Genomic DNA, 25,630 nt, shown 5'->3' on the forward strand with positions numbered 1-25,630 from the left:
ACAATAAACAGAACTCAAAATTCAGCAGACTCAGAGTCCATCTGTGTTTCCCTATTCATTTTCTCCCCCCCAAAGGCCATAGGTGTTTTTTTTCTTCTATTCACCCCCAGAGGTCATTGTGAAACACCCAAAACACTCCTGTCTACAAGTCCAACCTAGTGGCCGGCTTACTGACACGGCCAGACCTGGTCTGAACCCGTCCTGGTGTTGTTGTATGGGTTGTCACCTCACTTGGTTTCAGGGTAACAGTCTCTGGTGTGTTGGCGCTTACAGGCTGGGAAATCGCCACAGCACTCTCTGCTGATGTTAGTGGGATGTGCTGTGCAGGTCGGGAAGTTGGTTCTGCCCGGAGATGAAGTCGGTTCCGCCGCAGCACTGCACCTCCTTGTGTGTTAATGAGGTAAGACCTCGGAGTAACACACTCTTTTGAGACGATTGCTGGTGTCTTCCAGGACTTCTCGTTGTCGAGCTTGGTGTAGACTGTGTCTCCTGGCTGTAGAGCTGGTAGATGCCTGGCACCATGTCGTCGGTTGTAATAAAAGGCTTGTTTTGCTTTCTCACTCGTGTCCTTTTGTTTGACAATCTGTCTGTTAGGCCATTTAGTCCGTAGATTTTTCTCGAGTGTCGGGAGCGTCGTTCTGATCTTTCTCCCCATTAGCAGTTCTGCTGGACTGACTCCTGTGGTAGTACAGGGAGTGGATCTATAGCACATAAGGGCTATCAGCGGATCTTCCTGACGAAGGATTCTCTTAGCGGTCTGTACTGCTCTTTCGGCATGACCGTTTCCTTGAGGATGGTGAGGACTAGACGTGATGTGTCTGAAGTCCAACCGCTGTGCCAGCTCCCGGAATTCTGCACTGGAGAATTGTGGACCATTGTCACTCACAACCTCTTCAGGAATTCCGAACCTAGCAAAGGTCGTTTTAAGTCTCTGGATGACAAGGGCACTTGTCGTAGATGGTAGTTGTAGTATTTCCAGATACCGTGAATAGTAGTCTGAAATCACAAGGTAGTTGTGCTTGTTATGTTCGCAGAGGTCGAGAGCGATTCTTTTCCACGGACGATCAGGCAGTGGTGTGGAAATAAGCGGCTCCTTCTGTTGAGCCCGCTTCTGCTCCTGGCAGCTCTTGCATATGTTGACAATGTTCTTAATGTCTACAGAGAGCCCCGGCCACCAAACTGATGCATTCGCCCTTTCTCTGCATTTTGAGAGCCCCTGGTGTCCCTCATGTATTTTCTGCAAAATGTCTGCTCTCAGTGACCCCGGAACCACGATCCTGTTTCCTCGTATGACTAAGCCATCAGCTTCCGATAGCTCATTTTTCACTTTGGTGTAGTCCCTAATGTTCAGTGGAACATTACTACTGTATTCAGGCCATCCTGCCCTAATCAGCTTGATGACAGCCTGAAGCTCACTGTCGGCAGCTGTCTCTTTTCTGATATTCTCCATTCTCGTTGGAGATGCTGGAATGCCCTGTATCACTGTGGCTACATAGCATGCCACATCTTCTTGAGTGTCAGTCTCTTCCTTTGTGTGTGTCAGTGGGCTTCGGGACAGTGTGTCGGCGACAACAAGGGTCTTCCCAGGCACATGCTCTGCTAAAGGTTTGTACCTCATGAGCCTCATTAGTAGACGCTGACATCTCAAGGGGACGTTGTCTAGGCTTTGTTTGTTGATCAGTGGCACTAATGGCTTGTGGTCGGTCTCCAGCCTGAACTGATCCAAGCCACATAGATACTTGTCGAACTTCTCACAGGCCCATACGCTAGCCAAGCACTCCTTTTCTATCTGGGCGTAGCGTGTCTCTGCTTCTGTGAGACGCCTCGAACAGTAGGCTACTGGCTTCCACTCCTCTTCATGGAGCTGGAGGAGGACCCCCCCCAGGCCATAGCTACTGGCATCAGCAGACACCGCTGTGGCTTTAGCTACATCATAGAAGACAAGAACAGGTGCCGTGGTCAGCATCTTCTTAATGTTCTCAAAAGCTGACTGCTGTGAGTGACCCCAGGTCCAGATGTTCCTGCTCTTCAGAAGCTCGTACAGTGGTTGACCTATTGTGGAAAGGTTTGGAACGTACCTACCCAGGTAGTTCACCATGCCCAGGACTCTTTTCAGCTCATGGACGTTTCCTGGTGGAGCCAGCTGATGTATGGCTTCAACTTTATCAGGGTCAGGCCTGACTCCTGACTGGTCGATGAGATGTCCCAGAAAGCGTAGCTGGCTTTGCCTGAGGGAGCATTTATCTTTATTGAGTTTTAAGCCTGCTGACTCAACACGCTGTAGTACCTTCTCAAGTCTGGCGTCGTGCTGTTCTGTCGATGTCCCATAGACCAGGATATCGTCCATGAAGACTTCAACGCCTTCCAGCCCCTGCAGAGTCTCTAGCATTTTCCGCTGGAAGATCTCAGGCGCACTGGAAATCCCGAAAGGTAACCTTTTGAAACAGTACCTGCCAAACGGTGTTATAAAGGTTGTTAATTTACAGCTGGCTGGGTGCAGTGGGATTTGCCAGAACCCACTTGCAGTGTCGAGAGAGGAAAACACAGTTGCACCACTTAGCTTTGCAGTTATTTCATCAGAGGTAGGTAAGATGTAGCGCTCTCTTTTTACTGACTCATTTAGTCTTTTCAGGTCCACACAGATCCTGGCTTTGCCTGTGGTTTTCTTTAGAACTGGCACCATAGGAGCACACCATTCAGTTGGCTGTGTTACCTTCTCGATGACACCGTTCTTCTCCATCCTCTGCAGTTCCTCTTTTACCATCTGTAACATTGGGAAGGGCACACGACGTGCTGTATGCACTGCATATGGTTGAGCCCCATCCTTTAATTGGATTTTAACAGGTTCAGTTTTTAGTGTGCCGTGCTCACCATAGGCTTGAAGGTGTTCACTGGTAGTGAATTTCACTTCATCAACACGCCTCACCAGGTTCATCTCCACTGACAGATCCCGGCTGTGTAGGTTATTGACATTCTGGCCACGGACTACATATGCTTCAAATAGGTAGTTATTTCCCTTGTAACTAACTGTAGCATTAAAGCGTCCCAGACACAACAGTTCACCTCCTGGGCTGTCTAATGGGATGTCAGCTGGTTTCAGTGTTTTTGGTGGAGTGAGTGTGTGAAATGCATCCTCACATAAGACGCTGACATCAGCTCCTGTGTCAATTTTAAATTCCATTGTAGTAGAATCCACCTGGAGCTGTACTGTCCACTGCTCTTTCTCCTCTGCACTGCACACTGAGCCTAATAAATAATGGGTCTGCTCAGCCTGTACAGTCCCTGTGACCTCATTCACTGATCTATTGCTGTTTCGGCACACTCTGGCCCAATGTCCTATTTTATTGCACTTGTGGCATGTAGCTTTAGCTGCAGGACACCCTTCTTCCTTGCTATGCTGTGATTTCCCACATTTACCACATTTCCTTTCACTTCCCCCCCATTTTCTGTCTTTTGACTTGCCTTGATGTTGTTGAGGTTTCCATTTGTTATTTTTTTCTTTGAATCTCACCTCCTGTACTGATCCCACTGTGTCTTCCTGCAGACTCACTTGTGCTGCGACCTCCTCTGACTGCCTGACGGTCCGTGTCGTCAGTGCTAGTGTTAGGTCCGCAGTTAGCTGCAGCCTGCGCGAGAGCTCTTTGTCTCGTATCCCGACGACAATTCGGTCGCGGATATTCTCATCTCGGCTTGCGCCAAACTCACAGTGTTCTGATAGATCATACAGGGCTCGGATGAAACCCTCTGCCTTCTCCCCTGGCCGCTGGACACGCTGGTGGAAACATGCCCTCTCGTGGATAACGTTCCTCCTCGGGAAAAAGTACTCGTTGAACTTTCCCACCACAACGGCAAAGTCATCGCCGTCATCTTCTTCGGCAAAAGTGAACGACTTGAATATGTTTTCTGCCTCGTTGCCCATGGCATAAATCAGGCAGCTCACCTGCACTCTCCCCGTCATCTTTGTCGAGTTTAGTAGCGAGTCTGTACCGCTCAAAGCGTTGCCTCCATTCTGGCCATTCAGTCGGCTTATCAAAAGAAAAGTTCGCTGGGGGATTAAACTTCGCCATTCCGCCGTCTATATTCCTTTACTTTGTCTTGTTTATTTCCTGTGACTCACCGGTCACTTCTGACACCATGTAGAATGATCGAGGGTCGAGTATCTTTCACGACTCAGGTTTATTGTACAGTAAGTCAAGACATTACAGTAAGCAGCAACATGACAACTCACGGGCTTACTCCGAAGTAAAGCAGTACTTCGCATGCCGTAAAGCATGTCGCAACACTGTCGTAACAGCCTTAACTCAGTATGCATTGTATGCATATGTGACAGCTACTAGCTAGCTTGATCCAGACACTCCTAGTCCTTTCATCAGACGGGAAGCGAAAGAACGAGCAAGACCCATTGCTGGTATGATAACAACCTGGTACTAAGCACACAGGCATCTTGTTAAAGTTATTTTATCTTAGCCGTGCCATATAGATAGATTATATCTATCTATATGGCGCTGATCAATTGGAAAACAATTGTGACATCACTTACGCGACTCTGGGATTTGTAGTCTTTCTAGTTGCGTATTTTTCATAGTCTTATATTTCAACAGTTTTACGACAAACTGTGACTTTTTTGACATGGAAATTATTTTTTAAGATTGACAAACATCATATGTGTAATTCATGGCACAATTCAAACGGGATCGAAAGATAAGTTTTCTCTCTCCATTGACTTCAATACATTATTTTTCCGAAATAAGGTCCCATGGGGCGGAAGTAGATGGGCGTGACTTCGCCACTCTATTTCGGCTGGCCTCCTCTCGCAACAGTGAGTGCAATCTACTGTTTTACCATAACATCTAGAGGGGCGCTGTTTCACTCTTTGTAAAATACTCAATGAGAATGGGGGAGAGATGGGCCGGCAGCAACACACAGCAAAGAAGAATTTCCGAAACTAAACGAAGTGTTTTTATTTATTTATTAAAATTATAACTACAATCTGAAAAAACAGGGGAAGCCTGGCTTCCCTTGGCCTCCAGGAGAAAACGCCACTGGGTCCAATGGGGGGATAGTCGTCCTTTTAAAGTTTGCAAACCATTGTTAATAATTCACTTTTCTCTGGGCGATAGTTTATGTCATTGTGCATCACTTCACTGACTTTATTTTTTTTTGGTTGTGTTGTTTGGTTGCACTGGTGAATTGTTTGTCTAATTGTTTGTCTAGCGGCTGCAGCTGCAGTCACGCCGCCCAGCATGGCGTCCCGTGGCAGCTGTGTATGAGATGTGATTTGTGCCAAAGACTTTGAGGTGTGATTTGTGCCAAAGACTTTGAGGTGTGATTTGTGCCAAAGACTTTGAGGTGTGATTTGTGCCAAAGAACAGATAACTAAGCTGACTGAGCGGAGAACTAACGTGTCAACGTGCGTCAACGCCTCCATCAATTTTGAATGGGTTGACGTAGAATACAGGCGACGTCACGGGGACGTATCATAGGTGCGCTCAAAGTACGCGCTCAGGTATGAGGTGTGATTTGTGCCAAAGACTGAACTAACTGAGCAGCCAATCGTGCTGATCGTCGCCTACCATGCCGTGAACTATGCCGCGAGAGAAGTAACGTGACACTCTCGTCGCCACCCCTCTCGTCTGAGAAGCTACGTGACGTCTGCGTCTGAAGTTACTTTACTTTGGTAGTTATCACCAAATAACCCAGTAATGTTACAGCTACTTAGTTGCTGTTCAAGACTCTATTTCAATATAGTTTTGGTATTCAAATAATGTTACACCTCTTGTATGCCCTGAACCATAGCCGCGGGAAGTCATTTTGCTCAGGGGGTGCTGCCAAAAGTGGGGAGGGGGGCCGCCCGGGGGCGTTAAAAATAAATAAATAAAAGGCGGTGCCGGGCCGGGCCCGGCCGTCAGCGATACGAGCCGCATCAATTGTTTGTTTTAACTGTTAGGCTTAATAAACCATTATAGACATTGCTTACATCACTTAGCAACAGCTGCACATGCCCACATGCTACAGATGTAGCAGCTCATTTAGGACAGTTTGAAACGCGAGGGCCGTGGTCAGCACGGGGTCTGCCCGTGATCTGCCCGTGATCAAGAGACAACCTCCAGTTTCACTTGAGACCGCCCCCGTGATAAATAAATGTAATTATTGTGAAGCCAGCTGCAATGGATCATTGATCCACCAGGGGGTGCAGTGGGGTTCCACACTGGAGCTCATGTGAAATCAACTTTGATACAGTACGCTGGATGTACAGTATGTCTGGTACTACTGTATAGCGGATCTTTGTTAAGATCCATATGTCACGGATAGGATCATAGTCTGTGCTAAATAAGAGACATGTAATCATTTACAAAACATCACCATGTTGTTATTTAAAGGGCCCATGTCATGGCCATTTCCACTGATCATAATTACATTGTTGAGGTATACTAAAATAGATTTATACTGTGCAATCTTCCAAACTCACATTGGTTTCGCATACAGCATCTCTGTAAAGTATGTGTATTCAGCAGTATTCACTCTCTCCACTAAACGACTCGTTGGAGCTCTTGCCCCCCCTCCCTGTGAGCCTAGTGTGCTCCGATTGGTCAGCTCGGCCACTCTGTTCTGATTAGTCAACCACCAGAGAGGCTCCGCCCATGTCTAACAGTGCTTTTTTCGGCTCGCTCTCAGCGGCACATCAGTCTTATAATGGCGTTGGTACAGCCGTATATTTTATACGCTAACTAACCGAACTGTACCTACAACTGTTGTTATAGAAGAGTGTGACGGCCCCAGGGCCTTTGTGCAGGTGTGTTGCAGGTCTTACGATGGGGTGGAGCTGAAGAGGCTAATCAGGGCGATCACGGACACCTGGCCGGAGCCGAGGTGCTATTAAGCCCAGCTGCCCGGAGTCACACGGCGGCCCCTGTCTCTCTCCAAAGCGGCTGCAGAAGGACAAACTCAGCGATCCTCTCCCCTCGACCACCTATCTCTGTATTTACCACAATAAATGTGCCGTGGTTTTGTAAACTCGTGTATGTCTCCTTGTCTTTCCGTTGTGGCCTACGAGCCGGTCATAACAAAGAGTAAGTTATTTTTACCTGTAATAAACTACTACTGTTTGATGAGAAATCAAATCATGGTTTGCTATATATGAATGATATGTTATAGGAGCAAATAATTCAGGGAAGAAAGGAGAGGCCTACTAAGTATTTCCATTAAACTTTATTTAAAAAAATGTACAAAATGAACATAAATATACATATACACACGGTATATCGTCAATTACTCCCCGTTGTCGGCATCTTGCCTTTCGCAGCCGGGGCTTTTTAGGATGCCTCAGTGTGGTAGTCCCGTCATGTATTGTCCGGCAGGATCTGGCTGGACGAAATCAAATGCAAATCACAAAATATTAGAGAAACTTAGTTGTTTTAGATTCGTTAGTAGTAGTTGTGGTAGGAGTGTGGATCTATCTAATCCATCTAATGAACACAGTAAGCTTGCCAGCTAATATGCTAACCTAGCTTTGTTTACTTTGGTAGCTAACAGGATATGAACGCTAGCTCGGAGGAACGGCAACTATAATGTAGAGCAGGGGTCTCCAACCTTTCTTCATCTGAGAGCTACTTTCAAAAAATTAAAGTGGCCAAGAGCTACTTGCATCACATCGCTTACATTTATTCACATAGCCCTCATCAGTTGAATTAAGCTATACTTTTGTACACGTGTGAAATTGCAATACCTAAAGCTTATCACAAATAAGGTCCAAGAAAACGAAGATTTCTCACATATTATTATGGCCCACATAATAAGTACATCACTGAACATTCACATAAGTGTCCTTAATCACCACCTTACAAGCATTTCACTCTTTTGTTAGTGAGATGAATGGCACTGCATGCAGTCCACCATAGAGGTGTATGCTGGACCCACTTAGGTTCACTCTAATAGAGTCATTTAAATGTTCATCAGTCGGTCTTGTTCTGTATTTAGATTTCATTCATGTCAGAAAAAGCTGCTTCACAAAGGTATGTAGAACAGAACCAAATAAAGCAGACATTTTCAGTGCTGCTTGGTGAATGTTCTTATAGTTTTCTGGGTCTACAAGGCTCCAGAAATGTTGTGAGTTTTGCTGAGACTTAAGCTGAACATTATTTTGGAGATCTCCACAGGATTGACACTGAACAGTTGTTCAGCCATCTTTTTCTTCTTCTTCTTCGTCTTGACATTAAATTATAAACCATAATAAATGAATTGTATAGGTCTAGCCTCCCTATATCTGTGTGTGAAAATGGTTCCATCCTCAAAAACAAAAAACTAATACTTCTGCAGTCTAGCTGCAGCTTCTAGCTACGGTCTTCTGTTAAAAAAAAGACACTGAATGTCCTGAATGTGGCATCACACACATGACTTGAGTCTGAACACAGCAGACAACAGGAGTATTTACAACAGCATTATAAAAACAAAAATAGTGCATGTGGGTGCACACTTACATTCTCTGTCTTACTGTTACATAAATCCCATGAATGTATGAGATTAAGTTAGCTTCATTATATCTCGATCAGTGATTAAGTGAATAATAAAGTTTCTATCGGGTCACTATCAGCCTGTCACTCATTATTTTCAGGGAGTGGGCGGGGTTTGGAGGAACGGAGAGGAGACGGTGATCGCGGAAGCTTTCCTCCTGCCTTCACAAACTTTACACACGTATTTATCAACTGAAAATAGCAAGAGGACATTCATACTCTGCAATCCAAGACTTGATTAAATCCACCATGCAGACATTCTCCTGCTATGAGATACATGTATGCAAGGCCATCTGCTGATATTAGAGTTGATATATGGAAACGCTAGCAACTTAGTTAGCACAGTTAGCACTGTGTCAATGGCTTAGCAGTCCGACACAGTTTACACATTTAAACAGTCGTGGTAGATACCTTGTTTGATAAATACACAAATAACAATGCAAACTTACAGGTTGTGTACCCGAATCTTCCCCTGCTCCAAACGGTCCAAACAAACTAGGAATAGCATCATCCTTCAGTTTCAAATGCTGTGCATATCCGGCCTCAAACTGGGCAATGTTTTGGAAGCTTTCGTCTGTGAAATGCCGCACACAGTAACGTTCTTCGAACCTCTGAAGGAACAGTGTTAAAAATACATTTCAACCACTGACTTCATCGTGGTTCTTCCGTCGGTAAGACAAACAGCTCAGATTTCTCCTCACATTTCAGGAAACAGGTCCTTGGCAGTGGCATGACTGGATCGATTGTGAACTGAACCAGAGCTTCCAACAGTAAATGTTAGGCTGGCAGAGGGTGCGGCCAGCGCCGCTGGGTGTGGCCATAGCTCTTCGGGATTGGTCCATTTCGTTCCAGGTACCGCATGACATCATGCCGTACCCGGAACTAAATGGAAGACTCAAATGGGCAGTGACGTATCTCCAACGAGGCGTTTTGGGGAGGTATTTTCTGTGTTAGAGTTTTACTCGCTACAGGGTGTACTTTGAGGGTTTTGACTCTGCACACCGTTTACATGCATAAAAACCTTCATAACACACAAGGGGACGGGTAATAACCGGAAAAGCATGACATGGGAGCTTTAACTGACACTCCTGCCGTCTAGTGGGTTGCCAGGTTTGCGCGCATGGCGCTATAATCACCCAATCACGTTTCAAAAGAACTAAACGTAATATCTCACTACAAAATCAAACGCAAATATTTAATTTTAAAAAGTCAAGTCCTTTCAAGTCATCTGTCTCAAGCTTAAGTCAAGTCTCAAGTCATGAATACCAAGTCAAAGTCAAGTCAAGTCTTTTATCAATGTTAGTCAAGCAAGTCTCAAGTCCAAAAATATGCGACTCGGTCTGAGTAGAGGAGACAAGAACCTGCAAGGCTGTGAGAATGAAGCAACAGGGATGATGGACAAGATGGCACTATGCGGTCGAGAGGAAAGTGTCAAGAGCTGAGGTTGGATGCAGGGGGTTCGCTGCCCGGTCTTTAGTTGGAGCCTTCAGTATTTTGGGCCTTTTGGGAGAGATGAACAATGGGCCATCTGGAGTTCAACTGAAGCAACTGAGAGGGTTTCAAGATGGCTTTGGCTCCAAAGAAGGGAGCAATGAAGTCATAAGTAACTATTCATCTGGACACAAGCTGGGGTCTTATCCGCCCCAGCTGGGTCCCCAGAAGGAGGGTGTAAGGTGTTGAGGGACTGGAAACACCCGATTATTCCAGGAACATCACTGTACGTAAATATAACTTCGTCTTTTTGAATTGATTTTTGATTAGATGCCTGAAAAAGGTCTGTGGTTAACACAAGCGTATTGTCACTAAATACCCCATCACTGGTATATTTTGAACCTTTTCCGCTCCTTGAATACGGCAGTTGAAAACAAGTGTCTAAATGAGACAACTAAACGTCATCACGCCAAACATTAGCCGCCCGCCATGTGACCGTGCTGTAGTTCCTTTATAGCCCAACATTAGCCACCTTTAGCTTAGCAGTGGTGACGTGAAGTCATGTGACCGTGCTGTAGTTCCTTTATAGCCCAACATTAGCCACCTTTAGCTTAGCAGTGGTGACGTGAAGTCATGTGACCGTGCTGTAGTTCCTTTATAGCCCAACATTAGCCTCCTTTAGCTAAGCGGTGGTGACGTGAAGTCATGTGACCGTGCTGTAGTTCCTTTATAGCCCAACATTAGCCACCTTTAGCTTAGCGGTGGTGACGTGAAGTCATGTGACCGTGCTGTAGTTCCTTTATAGCCCAACTTTAGCTACCTTTAGCTTAGTGATGGTGACGTGAAGTCATGTGACCGTGCTGTAGTTCCTTTATAGCCCAACATTAGCCACCTTTAGCTAAGCGGTGGTGACCGTCATGTGACCGTGCTGTACTTTATGACCTTAAGTTACCTTTATTGTTCTTGCAATTTTAAAAATGTCATCGCAGGCCTGAAACTGAACTCGAGGCTAGAAATGCCTAATATCAAAATAAATAAATACGTTTTACATTTGTTCTCATGTATGAACATAGTTACAGACTGTTAGATATTTCAGCTTTCTCTGAACAGAAATAATCTGAGCTCCGATGGACAACAAATCTCCTCTCCTTTCGCTCTAATTGACTAAATGCAGTGATTGTTGTTTGTTCCTACCTGCATGACTAAAAGGGAACAGGTGTAACTGCATTCCAGGAAGAGTAGCATTGTGTGAGAGGCAGGGTGTGTTATCTGTCATTTAGAGGTGCAGTAAGAATAGTTATTCACAAGGCTATAAACATACCTGCAAACTCACAAGATGGGAAAAAGGTGACGTGTTTGTAAATTCTCCATAAAGAAGATATTTTAAATGTTAACATTTCAACTTTATGTAGAAAATAGAAAAGCATCACCAAAGATGTTTTATAGAGAAGTAGATCACGATGTGACAAACAGTGTTTCTGACCTCTGGAGATTGTGCTGGCCACTTGTAACAGCTTTACACATTTCACTCATAGACATCAATTATAAACAGCATTAACATTTTTTTTATATTCATACACACAAAAAATGCTATTCATAAAAATAGAAAACAGAAATAAATAATGACAATCAGGACAAAGAGTTAAATGGACTCAAATAAACTCTGAATGTTGTTTAGAAAAATAAAAAAGGGTTTAGAAGGATCCAACATCATGAGACTTTCAGCTGAAGTGGTGAACCTAACAGAAGAGAAGGGCCCAGCGTGGAGATGAACCTGAGAGAAGGGCCCAGCGTGGAGGTGAACCTAAGAGAAGGGCCCAGCGTGGAGGTGAACCTAAGAGAAGGGCCCAGCGTGGAGGTGAACCTAAGAGAAGGGCCCAGCGTGGAGATGAACCTAAGAGAAGGGCCCAGCGTGGAGCTGTACCTAAGAGAAGGGGCCTTGTTGGAGGTGAACCTAAGAGAAGGGGCCTTGTTGGAGGTGAACCTAAGAGAAGGGCCCTTGGAGGAGGTGAACCTAAGAGAAGGGGCCTTGATGGAGCTGTACCGAAGATAAGGGGCCTTGGAGGAGGTGAACTTAAGAGAAGGGGCCTTGATGGAGGTGAACCTAAGAGAAGGGGCCTTGATGGAGCTGTACCTAAGAGAAGGGGCCTTGTTGGAGGTGAACCTAAGAGAAGGGGCCTTGATGGAGCTGTACCAAAGAGTAGGGCCCTTGGTCGAGGTGTGTCTAAGCGAAGGGCCCGGCGGCGGGCTCCGGGAGGTTGGTGGCGTTCATGTCTCGCGTCATGTTGGACTTCTCTTTGAGTTTTGCCTGCAGCAGCGTGTGCTCGACGACGCCGATCCTCACGTCCATCTGAATGATCTCCTGCTTCAGCTTCGTCAAACTCTGCTTGATCTTCACCACCGGAGCTGGAGGACGCAGAACCACGGTCAGTAACACACACACACACACACACACACACACACACACACACACACACACACACACACACACACACACACACACACACACACACACACACACACACACACACACACACACACACACACACACACACACCAGCGTGGAGCTGTACCTCCATTTAGCTCTGGATCCTTGTGCTCTTTGAGTATATTTCATCTCATTTAGGTTGAAGGCTAAGGCTTTTCTGTCTGTCTTCTGCAGAAGGGTCAGGTTTATTGCAGTAAATATGTAATTGTTTAAGTATGTCTATTTCCTTACTTTGGAGTTCTTTTTTATTTCATTTCATTTCATTTCAAAACTTTATTTAACCAGATTGGTCCCATTGAGATCATAGATCTCTTTTTCAAGGGAGACCTGCAGCATATAGGTTCCACATGAAACATAAAACAATAAAGGACATCATACATTATATTTACAGGATACATTTACATAGTTATAGACATTTACAAATACCCATAGTATCAACGAGCATTTCATTTAGCCTAGCTTTAAAAACATGCAGAGGAATGAGATTGCTCAGTTTCAATTCTTGCTGAAGATTGTTCCAAGCAAGTGGAGCTGCGCACATAAAAGCTGTCTTACCGAAGACAGTCCTTGCTCTTGGCACATCTAACAAGACTACATCATGCGATCTCAGACAATAGCTGCTTGCAACTCTCTGTGTTATTAGAGAGCAGATATAATACGGGAGTTTACCCAACAAAGCTTTATAAATAAACGTGTACCAGTGACTGAGCCTCCGTACAGTAAGTGATGGCAAACCTGCCTTGGCATACAGGGTACAGTGATGAGTAAGTGCTTTACAATTAGTGACAAATCTCAGTGCGCTGTGATAGGCGGCATCTAACTTGTTCAGGCAATGGGCAGGTGCATTCATATAGACCAGATCACCATAGTCCAGCACAGGTCAAAAGGTCACAGAGCCTCTTCCTGGCCTCAAGTGAGAAACAGGACTTGTTTCTGAAAAAGAAACCTAGCCTAACCCTCAGCTTTTTAAGCAGATTATTGACCTGAAGTTTAAAAGTAAGACAATCATCAAGCCAGATACCCAGGTATTTGTAACAGGCAACCACTTCTAGTACTTGTCCTTGCATAGTAACAATATCTAAAACAGGCTCTGGTGTCTTTTTAGCTTTTGAAAAAAGCATTACCTTGGTTTTATCAACATTTAAAAGAAGCTTAAGCTCAGCGAGCTGAGTCTGAATAATGTTAAAAACAGCCTGTAATTTAACACCAGCCTCCTTAATGGAGGGACCTGCACAGTACATCACGGTATCATCCGCATAAAAATGTAAAGTAGCTTCATCCACATTTTCACCTAAACTGTTGATGTAGATGGAGAATAAAAGTGGACCTAAAACAGAACCTTGAGGAACACCATTAGCAATGTTCAACCACTCAGAAGACAGCCCATCAAAGTGAACACATTGGGACCTTTCAGAGAGGTAGTTCACAAACCACCCACTGCATGGCTGGATAAGCCAATACTGAGTAGCCTCTGCTTTAAGATGCGATGATCGACGGTATCAAACGCTTTGGAGAGGTCAATAAATAGAGCTGCACAACTCTGCTTATTATCTAAAATACTTGTAATGTCATTCACCACTTTCATTGTGGCAGTGATGGTGCTATGTTGCTTTCTGAAGCCTGACTGATGTTTAGACAGGATGTCATTTGTACATAAAAACTCCTTTACCTGTTCACTCACTAGGCGTTCAAGAACCTTCGCCAGAACTGACCATTTAGAGATGGGCCTATAGTTATTTAAAACAGTTGCCTCCCCTCCTTTCAGCAAAGGCAGGACATAAGCTGACTTCCACAGTTTTGGAATTGTGTTTGTGCTGAGGGAGAGGTTAAAAAGAGTAGTGAGAGGTGGAGCAATAAAATCTGCAGCTATCTTTAAAAAGAAAGGTTCTACGTTGTCCGGGCCGGCCGGTTTCTTAGGATCTAACTTGGTTAAAGCTTCACGAACAACATCAACAGTAAAAGGAGTAAAACTGAAAGGGTTTTCCAGACCACATTGTTCAGAGTCACAGACTGTGGTGTTCACAGAAGCAGAGTTAGTCACAGAATCAAACATAGAACCGCAAGACACAAAATGCTTATAATGTTTACTGAATGAAATTGAGAGTTGGCATACTTTATATTTAAGGAACTCATTGTTAGCTCTTCAGAGTTTAAAATGTCAATAATCACAGATTTCATCTTTTGGCAGTAATCTTTATTTTGAAGCAGACTGGAGTTAAACTTCCAATATGTATTTGAATGTAGTTCTTTGTTTTGAGGTTTCACACATAATGACATAATACTGTGATCAGTGGTGCAGCAGAAATATCAGAGCTGATATCATGACATAGCAAGTTGTTAAATTAACCAGTGGTCAATTCTGGATTAGTGATTTGAGTTGAACCATGAGAATTGGGATTTTCCTGCGTTTAAATATCTCCATGCATCGGTCAGACTTTGTTCATCACAAAATGTAACTTGTAACATATTTGGAAGGATATCTATCATAACACTCATCCTGGACTAAGTTAAGATCACCACCAATGATGATGTTCAGTGGAGTGTGATGATTTGAGGTCATCTAACCTTAAACTAATTTGTTCAAATCATTTCTTATTTTCTCTGTTGTCATTGTAGCCATACATATTGATTAACATGAGTTTGAGTTCATCAATGTTCAGGATAAGAATCAGCCAATGACCATGAGCATCTGCAATATGGGATAGGACTTGACCATTGAAGTATTTGAGTAGAATGGCGACCCCTGCTGACTTGGGAGTGCCATGGCTGAAGTAAACATTGTCTCCCCATTGGTTGGACCAACAAATGGCATCCTCATCTTTAGAGTGAGTTTCTTGTAGGAAAATATTATTGGCAAATCAGTTTCCGTCTACTTTCAGTCTGTCTGCATCTTAGTACGTGGATGTAAGGCTATGTCTCAGTCTATTTGTTCCTCCTTGTGGTCATGTTGTTGTTTGCATCTTCTTGTAGTCCTTTGGCATCTATTATCTGTTGTTTTTTTGCATCTATTATCTGTTGATCAACCTATTTTTTTAGGTGTTTTTTCAGCTTTTCATCAGTAATTTTGCTTCTCAGATGTTTATTATTTTTTAAGCTTTTCTTTGTGGTTGTTTAACATGTATTAGTCTTTTGGCGTCTCGTTGTTTTGCATCTGTTTTATTGCTTTAACTTTCCTTGTGGTTGTTTAATGTCTGTATTTATTAGATTTGCATCTTTTAAGGTGGTTTTGGGTCATTTTGCGTCTCCTTGTAGTTTAGTTTGGTTTCAGTTTAGTTTCAGAAAGTTGTTTTGCCTCCATGTGTTGATGTCAGTGAGGGAGTGGGTGGTTGCAGAAATAGTTTTTGTAGAGAGGGAGAGTTGGGTGTCGTCGGTGTAACAGTGGAACCGGAGTTGGTGTACATTATATTATATAATATTAAAGACAGTTTAATATTACATATTATTCCTTTAAAGGTCTCCTATCATGCAAAAGTCACTTTCTGATGTCTTTTCTACATCACTATGTGTCCCCGGTGTGTCCCCGGTGTGTCCCCGGTGTGTCCCCGGTGTGTCCCTGGTGTGTCCCCGTGTGTCCCCGGTGTGTCCCTGGTGTGTCCCTGGTGTGTCCCTGGTGTGTCCCCAGTGTGTCCCCGGTGTGTCCCTGGTGTGTCCCCGTGTGTCCCCGGTGTGTCCCCGGTGTGTCCCCGGTGTGTCCCTGGTGTGTCCCCGTGTGTCCCCGGTGTGTCCCTGGTGTGTCCCTGGTGTGTCCCTGGTGTGTCCCCAGTGTGTCCCCGGTGTGTCCCCGTGTGTCCCCGGTGTGTCCCCGGTGTGTCCCCTGTGTGTCCCCGGTGTGTCCCCGGTGTGTCCCCGGTGTGTCCCCGGTGTGTCCCTGGTGTGTCCCCGGTGTGTCCCCGGTGTGTCAGGAGACTCACAAAGTGTCAGGAAATAAACCCCTCTCTCTTTTCCTCCGTACCCACATCTCTAAAAACGGGGGAACAACGGAGCTGATCCAGATTTGCTGCGTCATGACGACATTACTAAAATGTGGGCGGGCTTTACACCCACGGGCCTATCAGAAAATTGCTGTCAGAAACAATGAGACGTGTTCTGGAAGTAATATGGTCTGTGTTGACATTAGCATGCTAACACTCAGAGCTAACCTGTACTGGAGAGAGTATGTGTGAAGAAGCAGGAAATCAAAAGGAAGTCACCTTGTGGTAAACCTGAGAGAGAGAAAGAGTTTGAGCTCCATACTGTTTCAGAGAGAATCCTTCATGTGGTTTGGAACATGATATGCACTTTTCGTTGTACATGTGATGTTTTGGTGTTGTTGTTTTTTTTGTTTTGTTTCTTTCCGTTAACTGTCAAGTGGGAAATAAGTATTTTTTGTGTTTCTCTTACTATCTTACGATACTGTTCTGATTGGCTGTGAAGGACCTTTTTTTTAGAGAGGGGCAGGTCATATCAGATTACTTTCTTCTTTTAGAAAGGTCTCCATCATCCAGCAGGAGCCACCGTATTATTTCAGGACACTCAACAATACAATCCATCATTAACAAAACTCACGTAGAGTTACACATCTCAAAGGAAATAACATGAAGAGCAGAAAAAACATTTAGCAATAATCTGATATTTGTAAATGATCATAATAGAAAATAAACATTACTTTTAATAAACTTGCAGGTTTCATCTTTTCCATTGGTGGTGATGGTGTCAGGACGTTAATGATTTCTGCACAAAACAATCACACTTTCACATTTCATGCACATGGTACATGTTACTTCCTGTCAAACAGAACATGCAGATTGCTCCTGCAGGGAGATGTTTGTGCAGGAGAACAATAAAGCTTTGTAATTCATTGATTAACACTAGAGCTCTGAGTGCGGGTCTATTTGGACTTCATGTGTTGTATCAGTGACGGAAGAAGTATTCAGATGCTTTACTTTGGTTAAAGTTATAATACCACATTGTATAGATACTGTTACAAGTAGAAGTCCTGCATTCAAAATGTCACATGGGTGAAAGTGTGTAAAAGTATAATCAAAATGAAGCTATAGTAATAAATGTAAAGGTACCCGATGCAGAAGAGTAAAGAGTAGAGTGGTGAAGTAAAGAGTCCAACATTTCACTTTGAACTGCATTCCACCTCAGCGCTGGGTGGACCGGGTTCTCTCATATTCCTACAGAACCTCTGATCCAAACAGCCTCACACGGGGCAGCACCTCCCCCTGGTCCATAGCAACACACATGCCAAACAGGAAGTAGATGGGTCCCAGGGTTGGTGAGATCATCTCAGATATAAAAACACAGACGTCTTCCAGTTTGTTGATACATCTCCTCTTGGTCTTGCTGCCATCTGTTTGGTCTTGGTTTGGTTTTGATCCAAAGGATTTGTGATCACTGTGGACTCTGGAGGAGCTTCTCTCGGCTGCTCCTTCAGCATTTCTTCAAGACCAACCATCTTGCTTTGAAAAATGTAATCCTTCATGATTAAAAAAACAGCTAAACCACGATTACTTAAAAAAAAGACATGTCCCATGAACATTTGTGTCATGGTCACTTGGTTGTGTTGGCCATCAAGGACTCTTGATCAGTATCACTCACTATCCTGTCTTGTTTAATTGTGTATTTACACGTCTCTTCTTTGATATCATGTTCAGCTCTTGTCTTGGTCTCAGTTGGAGCTGGTCTTGATGTTGCCCTCAGTTTAAGATTCTTCACTTTAAAGCAGGTTTTCTCCTCTCCTTACTTTACCCATGAGCTCTGCTTGTCCTCTCATCTCCATCAGGTACTCAACTCGTTGCTTCCAGCCTAACTTGGCCTCAGATTTCTCTCCCTCAATGAGCAGGTCAATGTACTCTGGAGTGGAGAGAGGATTTGGCTTCAGTGCGATCTCTCCTAGTCTGGTTAGACACTTAGCAGACCTCTTCATTATCTCCATCACTCCAGTCTGAAGATGCTGATATTCAGACTTCATTATGTCGATCAATTCTTGAACAGTTCCCTTAGCCTTTGAGGCTTTCAGGTACTTTTGTTTCAGATCCTTCACTGTTTGCTTTTCTGTAACCTCCTTATACTCCCATCTGTACTTCTGGTTAAAATGTTGACTCCAAGGACATTTGCCTTTACATTGAGTACAGTTTCCATCTGGTCCCATTGCAGCACACTTCATTTTATCTGCATCATTGGGAACATAACATGGATAGTGACAGGTGACATGACACACCTGACAGTTGGTGATGAACTTTCCAGTGCCAGATATATCTTTTTTAAAAGGCCTTGTGACGACTACTTCAATCTCAAATGTCTCATGTCTGCTGATCTCTGCTTCATGCAGTTTAAGTTGTTCAGTTGTCTCTTTTATCGTCTCAAGCTGGGCTAACCCTACTTTAACCTGCTTCTGTACATTTTCAATTGAGATCTGGAGCTGATTTCTTTCTCTGAGGACTTCCTTTGTCAATGTCAAGCTTTTGGTTGTTAGCTTATCAGAAGCGGCAAAGAACATATTCATGCTTTTTGCCCCCATTTTCCAGAACATCTGATCAAAGCCTCCATCTTCCTCCTCCCCACTGGAGTCAGCAGCAGCAGATGATTGGTTCTGTGCAAACAAGGCAGAATTATTGAATTTGAAGTGAACTGGCAGCCCGTCTGTTTTAGGACATGGGACACCTGAAGCTTTGATCGCCTCTAGAACTGGTGGGAGTTGGCCGTCTGCGAATGTCACCAGAATCTGGATGTTTTCTGCCACATCTTTGCCAAAGATTGAGAGCACAGCATCAAACACATACTTCTGTGTTGGTGTGGGCCGAGCTGAAGAAGCCTGAGCTACAAAACACACAGCGTCAATTTCACTGACGCCACGCTCTGAAGAGAAGAGATTACGAATCTGTTCTGTGATCTCCTTGTCTCTTTGTATTCCTCTTGTATCTCCAAAACCTGGAGTATCAACAACGGTCAGAGAGAAAGGGATTTTAAAGCCCTCTTGGTGGTTGATGTTGTACACAGTGACTTCAGAGGTCTGGCTCTCAGCTTGAGATCTCGACTGATCCTCGTCAACTAACTTGAATCTGAAATCGTCCTTCCACTCTACACCAACGATGTAGTTGATGAGTCCATTGATCAGAGTGGACTTTCCAGATCCAGTTGCTCCCAGAAGCATTATTGTGCGATTTTGCGTCAAGTTTTTTTTGCCAAAGTTGTACCTCCGGCATCCTTCAACTTCCATGTCTTCTTCTGTCAGAGGCAGTTTGTAAACTGAGGGAGATTCAGAGTTAATTCTATTGCTTTCACTTTTGAGGGATTCTGTGAGACGTGCAGGTTTAGTTGTGCCGACATTAACAGCGATGCTTTCTTTGCTTCTTCCAGCTGCACCACAATCACACCTGACCCTGACAGCGTATTCTGTCTCTGGCTGAAGTCCTGAAATGATCGCCTTCTCAGCTCCTGCCATCATTTGCTCCCAGTGGAGATCTTCCTCTTTCACCTGTTGGTCTGGTTTGGCGTACTCCACGATGTAGCTCAAAACGTGGACATCTTGTCCGAGCTCAGCAGGTTTCTCCCAGCTGACTGATATCTCACTTGAGGTAGATTCAACGTGGAGTTTTCCAGGAGGGCTGCAGGGTAAGGTTTGAATGGATCCACTGACTTCATTGGCTGGCCCGGCACCTACTGGTGTCTCTGCCCTGCATCTGAACATGTACTCTGTGTTAGGTCGCAGGCCGCTCACTGTGACTTCTTCAGCTTTGGATGCTGTCTTTGGTTTCCAGCCGTCCTCTCCTCTGACACAGTACTCAACAGAGTAGGAGGTGATGTCCTCTGCTCCAAATCTGGGTGGAGAAATGTTCAGCGTCACACTGTTGTGGTTTATATCACTTCCTGTTACTGTTGCAGGCTTTGAAGGCGGCTCAAAGTTCTCATTGACAGAAAAGCCGTCTGTATAAAGGTAGATGCTGGCACCTTTCTGTGTCTCGTTTGTTAAACCCACCGTCAGGAATGTGATGTTCTTGTTCTCCTTTTTGGCCTCTGCAAAATCACTGAAGAGCTTTGCTTTATGCCGCATTGCTTCACATTCTTCTCTTAAGTCATACCATTGATCTGGAGGGGGGGGATCTTGAGCATCGTCTGGTTTGGGTGTTTGTTGAAGGTAGTTTGATAAAGTTGAGAGGTACGGTTCATCACTTCCCAGCGAGGTGAAGACAAAACACACAGCATGCTCTGCTTTGAAGCTTTCTTTGTACAGGTCTGTTTGAGATGAGATGATCTTCTTGTTTGTCATCATGTCGGTCAGAGACATCACGGTGTATATTTCTCTCTCCTTACAGTCCATCCACTTGTTCAGGTCCTTGCTGTTGAAAGGAGAAGAACATGTCTTCCTCAGGATCTCTGCGAGCACAGCTTCTTCTTCTCCTCCTCCTCGGATTGATGGAAGTTTCTCTGCCAGGGTTTGTTGGAATTCCAGTTTGAACTCAGAGCACTTCTGTTTAAAGGTTTTGAGTTTTTTTCCAATCTGTGGGAACTGCTGTGCAGTTTGGGTTCTCAGTGCATCATTGCACCTCATTTCCAGGTCACTGAAGTCCTCCAGGACACTCTGAGATCTTTGAACTAATCCTATACTTATCTGCCGGACAAGTTTAGCAGCAGTAGAATCTAAATATGTCAGTGGCAACAGCCAGACCTTCACTGGTACTGCGTTTTCCCCGTTGTCTCCCAGCAGCTTTGGCAGACTTTGGTACACCTCTACTGCCTCCTGAAAGGATGTTGGAGGTTTCTGAATCAAAAAGTCTCCAAATAATCTGCAGGACAGTTTTTCAACATTTGCTTTGTCCTTGTCTTCAATTTTCAGCGAGCCTTCGCCCTCTATTGAAAGGGAGCTAATTTTTTTGATCATCACCTTCAAGTTGCCCTGAATGTCTTGATGGTTCTCGCTGACAGACACTTCACGGTCAAAGACAAAGAAGGCGTGTGCCCCATAAAGGATACCTGTGACTACATGTGTGGCTATTCCTTTCTCAAAGACATATGGATACTTAACTTTGCCTCTCCCAAGATGATTCATGGACAGTTCTTGGACCTTTGTGGTAGCTTGGTACTTCAGAGTTACTCTGGTCTGATTTTTGGAAGTCTTACAATCGTTCAGGTATTTGGCTGATCCTTCAACCTCTACCAGTCCACTCAAGAAACTTGCCTTCAGCGATGCTTTAACATTAAGTGCTGAAGATTTATCCTCAATTGATTCAGATGCAACTATATCAAAATCATTATAGCTCTGTGGTCTTTCTCCAATATGATTTTTAAGGTCCTCACGGTCCCACAAAGTGATTCCTGCAAAAGAAGAACAAACATCAAGCTAGAACCAAATGTAATGTTAATACACACTATAACTTTAAGGGGACTCAAAGCATCGTCCTTCCAGTAATTGTAGCTTTGCTGTTGTTAGGAACTGAAATATAGAATGATTTGTTCAGTGATGCGATTCCTGAGAACATTTATGATAATAGAGAAAGCATAAAGACACAAATCAGTTTAATGTACTTTACTATTTTCACGACTGTTACACTGCATCCTTATTGTGAACCTGACAGAGTGTTGCAGACCGAAGACACGCGTGTCCGGTTGAGCCAAACCATAAAACACTTTATATGACCAGGCACTATGATACAGGGTTATTTTTGGGTTATTTATACGGTAGTTTTAGGAAACAGATTAATTTTGAGTTTTTTTATTCTGTGATCTCTGAACACCTTCGGTTGATGCTGTCATCTGGCCGTCCTGAGTTTATTCCTATAAACAATAAAAGTCAAATAACTTCCAGTTCAGCGGTAACAGTGAAAGATAACAGCAATCAGTAGCCTACACATTGTAGAACATTTTGTGATTGCAGCCGCATGTTAAACTAAAAGTATTCAACGAAAGTCACTGTGTATAGTTTGGCTAGCGCTGCTCTCAAACAAAGGATAATGACAGCACTACTTTCCATCAAAAAAGTCAAACAAATCTGCATTATTGCCCCGAGCTCTGCTGTCTGCCCGTTTGTGTCCCGCCCCAGTTTCAAATTAGTTTATTATTATTTTTTAACCTCAAGCCGTTATCGGTAAAAAAAAGAAATTCACATTTTTTTCAGCACCTTGCCAAGGCAGTAAACCTAGGGGAAACACTGTACACATATATACATATACATATACACACCTACATACAGTACTCACACATATACACATATACACATACACATAGTCAAACACCCTCCCCATCCCTGTACCTCGAGAAAATAATTTCTCTGTATTTCCTCTTGAACTGGTTAATGTCTGGACATCGCTTTAGCTCCACATGCACACTGTTCCATAGTCTCACTCCACAGGCTGAGATACAAAAAGTTCTTCTGGTTGTACGGACCCTATGAATTTCAATTTGAAATTGTCTCCTTGAACTATATCCCCCCACTCGTTGAGTGAATACTTTTTGGATGTTTCCTGGTAAAACGTTATTTTTTGCCTTAAAGTGGACCTATCATGCTATATTTAAATGATATATTGTAGGGCCATACCTATATAAGGTATATTTATACGTTTCTGTTTTCAAAATACCAAACAGATCATGCATTTTAGCCATGCCTCATTTCGCTCTGTGCTGTTTGCTGTCTACGGGGCTGATCTCTGTGAGCTGCAGCTGACCACGCCCCCCTGCAGGAGAGGGGAGCCGTGCTCTGATCAAGTCAAGAGGGGGAGAAAAAAAGATCTCTGTCGTCCGTGTTTTATTATATTATTATAGGCCTATAGAGTCGTTATTCATTTGTTTTAAAGCTCAATAAGAGGCGGAGAGGTGGGTGTTTGTCATCTGCTGGTGGACTAACCGGAGAGAATTACAGTGCTTGCCTCGACGGGGAGGGATTGCATTGAATTAAAGCAGCAGGAGCAAAGGCTTGCCTCGGGGAGGGAGAAAGAAAGCCACAGCGGAGAATAAACAGAAGGGTAACCATGGTAACTATGGGCGGGAAGTCTTCTTCGCTGCTTTTGTGGCAGACTACAGCGCCACTTACAGGCCTGGCATATGTACTACAGCGTCTCCAGCGCTTTCGAGCGGCAACGGCCGGCCGTGGCCCAACCCCACATTCCCCTGATAGGTGGAGAGTTGGCCCAATAGCCGTAGCACCACCGTCCTGACGTCAGGACAGTGTTCAAATCTGGATCAGTTTTTATCAGATCCGTTGCAGCCCCTTTTTTAGAGATTTGGGTATGGAGGAAAATAGAGAGGGTTGTGTTTTCTGACACTTGGTGAGTTCCCTGGAACACCGGGGACACATATTCATGTAGAAAAGACGTACACAAGTGCATTTTGCATGATAGGTCCCCTTTAAACATGATTTGTGCCGTTTGGAATTCTACCAGAGGCCTGTACTACGAAGCCGGATTTTCACTTAGCGAGCTAACTTCTGGGAAAACTCTGGGTTTCCGGTCCTACAACGCTGGTTCACTTCTTAGTGGGCTAGATCTCCATGGTAACTTATGCTGAACGGCTAACCTGGGGCCTATACTACGAATCTAGTTCAACATATCCTGGATATGTTTTGAGTTATCCGGTTGACTTAATCCAAAACAAACCCGCTCTCGCTAAACTGTCCTACGACGCTGGCTATCAACTCGATCGCTCAAGCCAGCCGTGTCCTATCTAGTTAGGTGCGCGTTCACATAAAAGGGGTGGTATTTGGAGTGATCGACCAATCACAAACATGGACAAGCGTACTGACAGCGCAGCGTCATACTTCCTGAATGAAAAGTGAACTTTAATATTAGACAAATATGAAGAAGTTAAACTTTAAACATCCATGATTTAAACACTTTATCCAGGATCAAAGCCACATAGCTGCACCTGCAAGGTGAATACAGCTGGTAAAAGAAAAGTGTTTGAATGCGTACATCAACAGGTTTATGAAATCACTGCCCCGTCTAAGACACGATCTGACTTTAATTACATTTGACTCGAGTGTTTCGTCAACTTAATGTGTTGCTTAAAATAATACTTCTGCATACAGTATGTGACACTGTGAGTGTTGCACGGCCAGATACGGCTCAGCTGACTCAGATAAGGAGATACATGATACATTATGATGTGATATGATATGAATGATAATGGGACACATCGACGTCTGCACTCACAGTGCCGCGGACTGTAGGCTACGTAATGTTACTCTGATCCGGTTACTTATGTTGTGGCAGATATTTAAGTAAGCATTCTTAACGCTAATGTTATAATAGTCAGATTGCTCTGAAGATGGGAGGAGGGGATATTCTATTCATTTTCACGTTCACACAGTCAGTTGATTTTTGCCGGCCGTCCTTCCTGCATTTCCTTTCTCCTGTCATATGAGTTGATCGCTTTAAACTCGGCACACTGAGCTCTGATTGGTCAGCAGGCAGTGCTTTTATCCTGGAACCTATCTTGCTCCGGAGGCTAGCCGTTCAGAATAAGTTATCTTGCCTGCTAAAAAGTGAACCAGCGTCGTAGGACCGGAAATCCAGGAAGTTAGCTCGCTAAACAAAAATCCTGATTCGTGGGTATAGGCCCCTGGTCCGGAGCAGGTTTGGTTCCAGGATAAGAGATCAACTCAGTGAAAGCACCGCCTGCTGACCAATCAGAGCTCAGTGTGCCGAGTTTAAAGCGATCACTCATATTACAGGAGAAAGGAAATACAGTTTAAACTGCCGTTGCAGGAAATACGGCCGGCAAAAATCACCGACTGTGTGAACGAGAACATTAATAGAATATCCCCTCCCATCTTCAGAGCAATCTGACTATTATAACATTAGTGTTAAGAAAGCTTACTTAAATATCTGCCACAACATAAGTAACCGGATCAGAGTAACATTACGTACAGTCTGCGGCACTGTGAGTGCAGACGTCGATGTGTCCCATTATCATTCATATCATATCACATCATAATGTATCATATATTTCCTTATCTGAGTCAGCTGAGCCGTATCTGGCCGTGCAACACTCACAGTGTCACATACTGTATGCAGAAGTATTATTTTAAGCAACACATTAAGTTGAGGAAACACTCGAGTCAAATGTAATTAAAGTCAGATCCACTCGTGTCTTGGACGGGGCAGTGATTTCATAAACCTGTTAATGTACGCATTCAAACGCTTTTTCTGTTACCAGCTGTATTCACCTTGCAGGTGCAGCTATGTGGCTTTGATCCTGGATAAAGTGTTTAAGTCATGGATGT

General features: G+C 44.0%; 1 protein-coding gene across 1 annotated transcript; it reads right to left on the minus strand.

Annotated features, from left to right (window-relative positions):
• Positions 1 to 142: 142 nt before the first annotated feature.
• Positions 143 to 3,958, minus strand: LOC117487291 (uncharacterized protein K02A2.6-like). The gene is made up of 2 exons (XM_034135981.1): positions 3,512 to 3,958; positions 143 to 2,764 (listed from the first exon to the last, which is right to left on the minus strand). Exons 1-2 carry the CDS (start codon positions 3,956 to 3,958, stop codon positions 143 to 145), a joined length of 3,069 nt encoding a protein of 1,022 aa, XP_033991872.1.
• Positions 3,959 to 25,630: the final 21,672 nt, after the last annotated feature.

Source organism: Trematomus bernacchii, unplaced genomic scaffold (assembly GCF_902827165.1).
Source record: "Trematomus bernacchii unplaced genomic scaffold, fTreBer1.1, whole genome shotgun sequence".
NCBI lineage: Eukaryota > Metazoa > Chordata > Actinopteri > Perciformes > Nototheniidae > Trematomus > Trematomus bernacchii.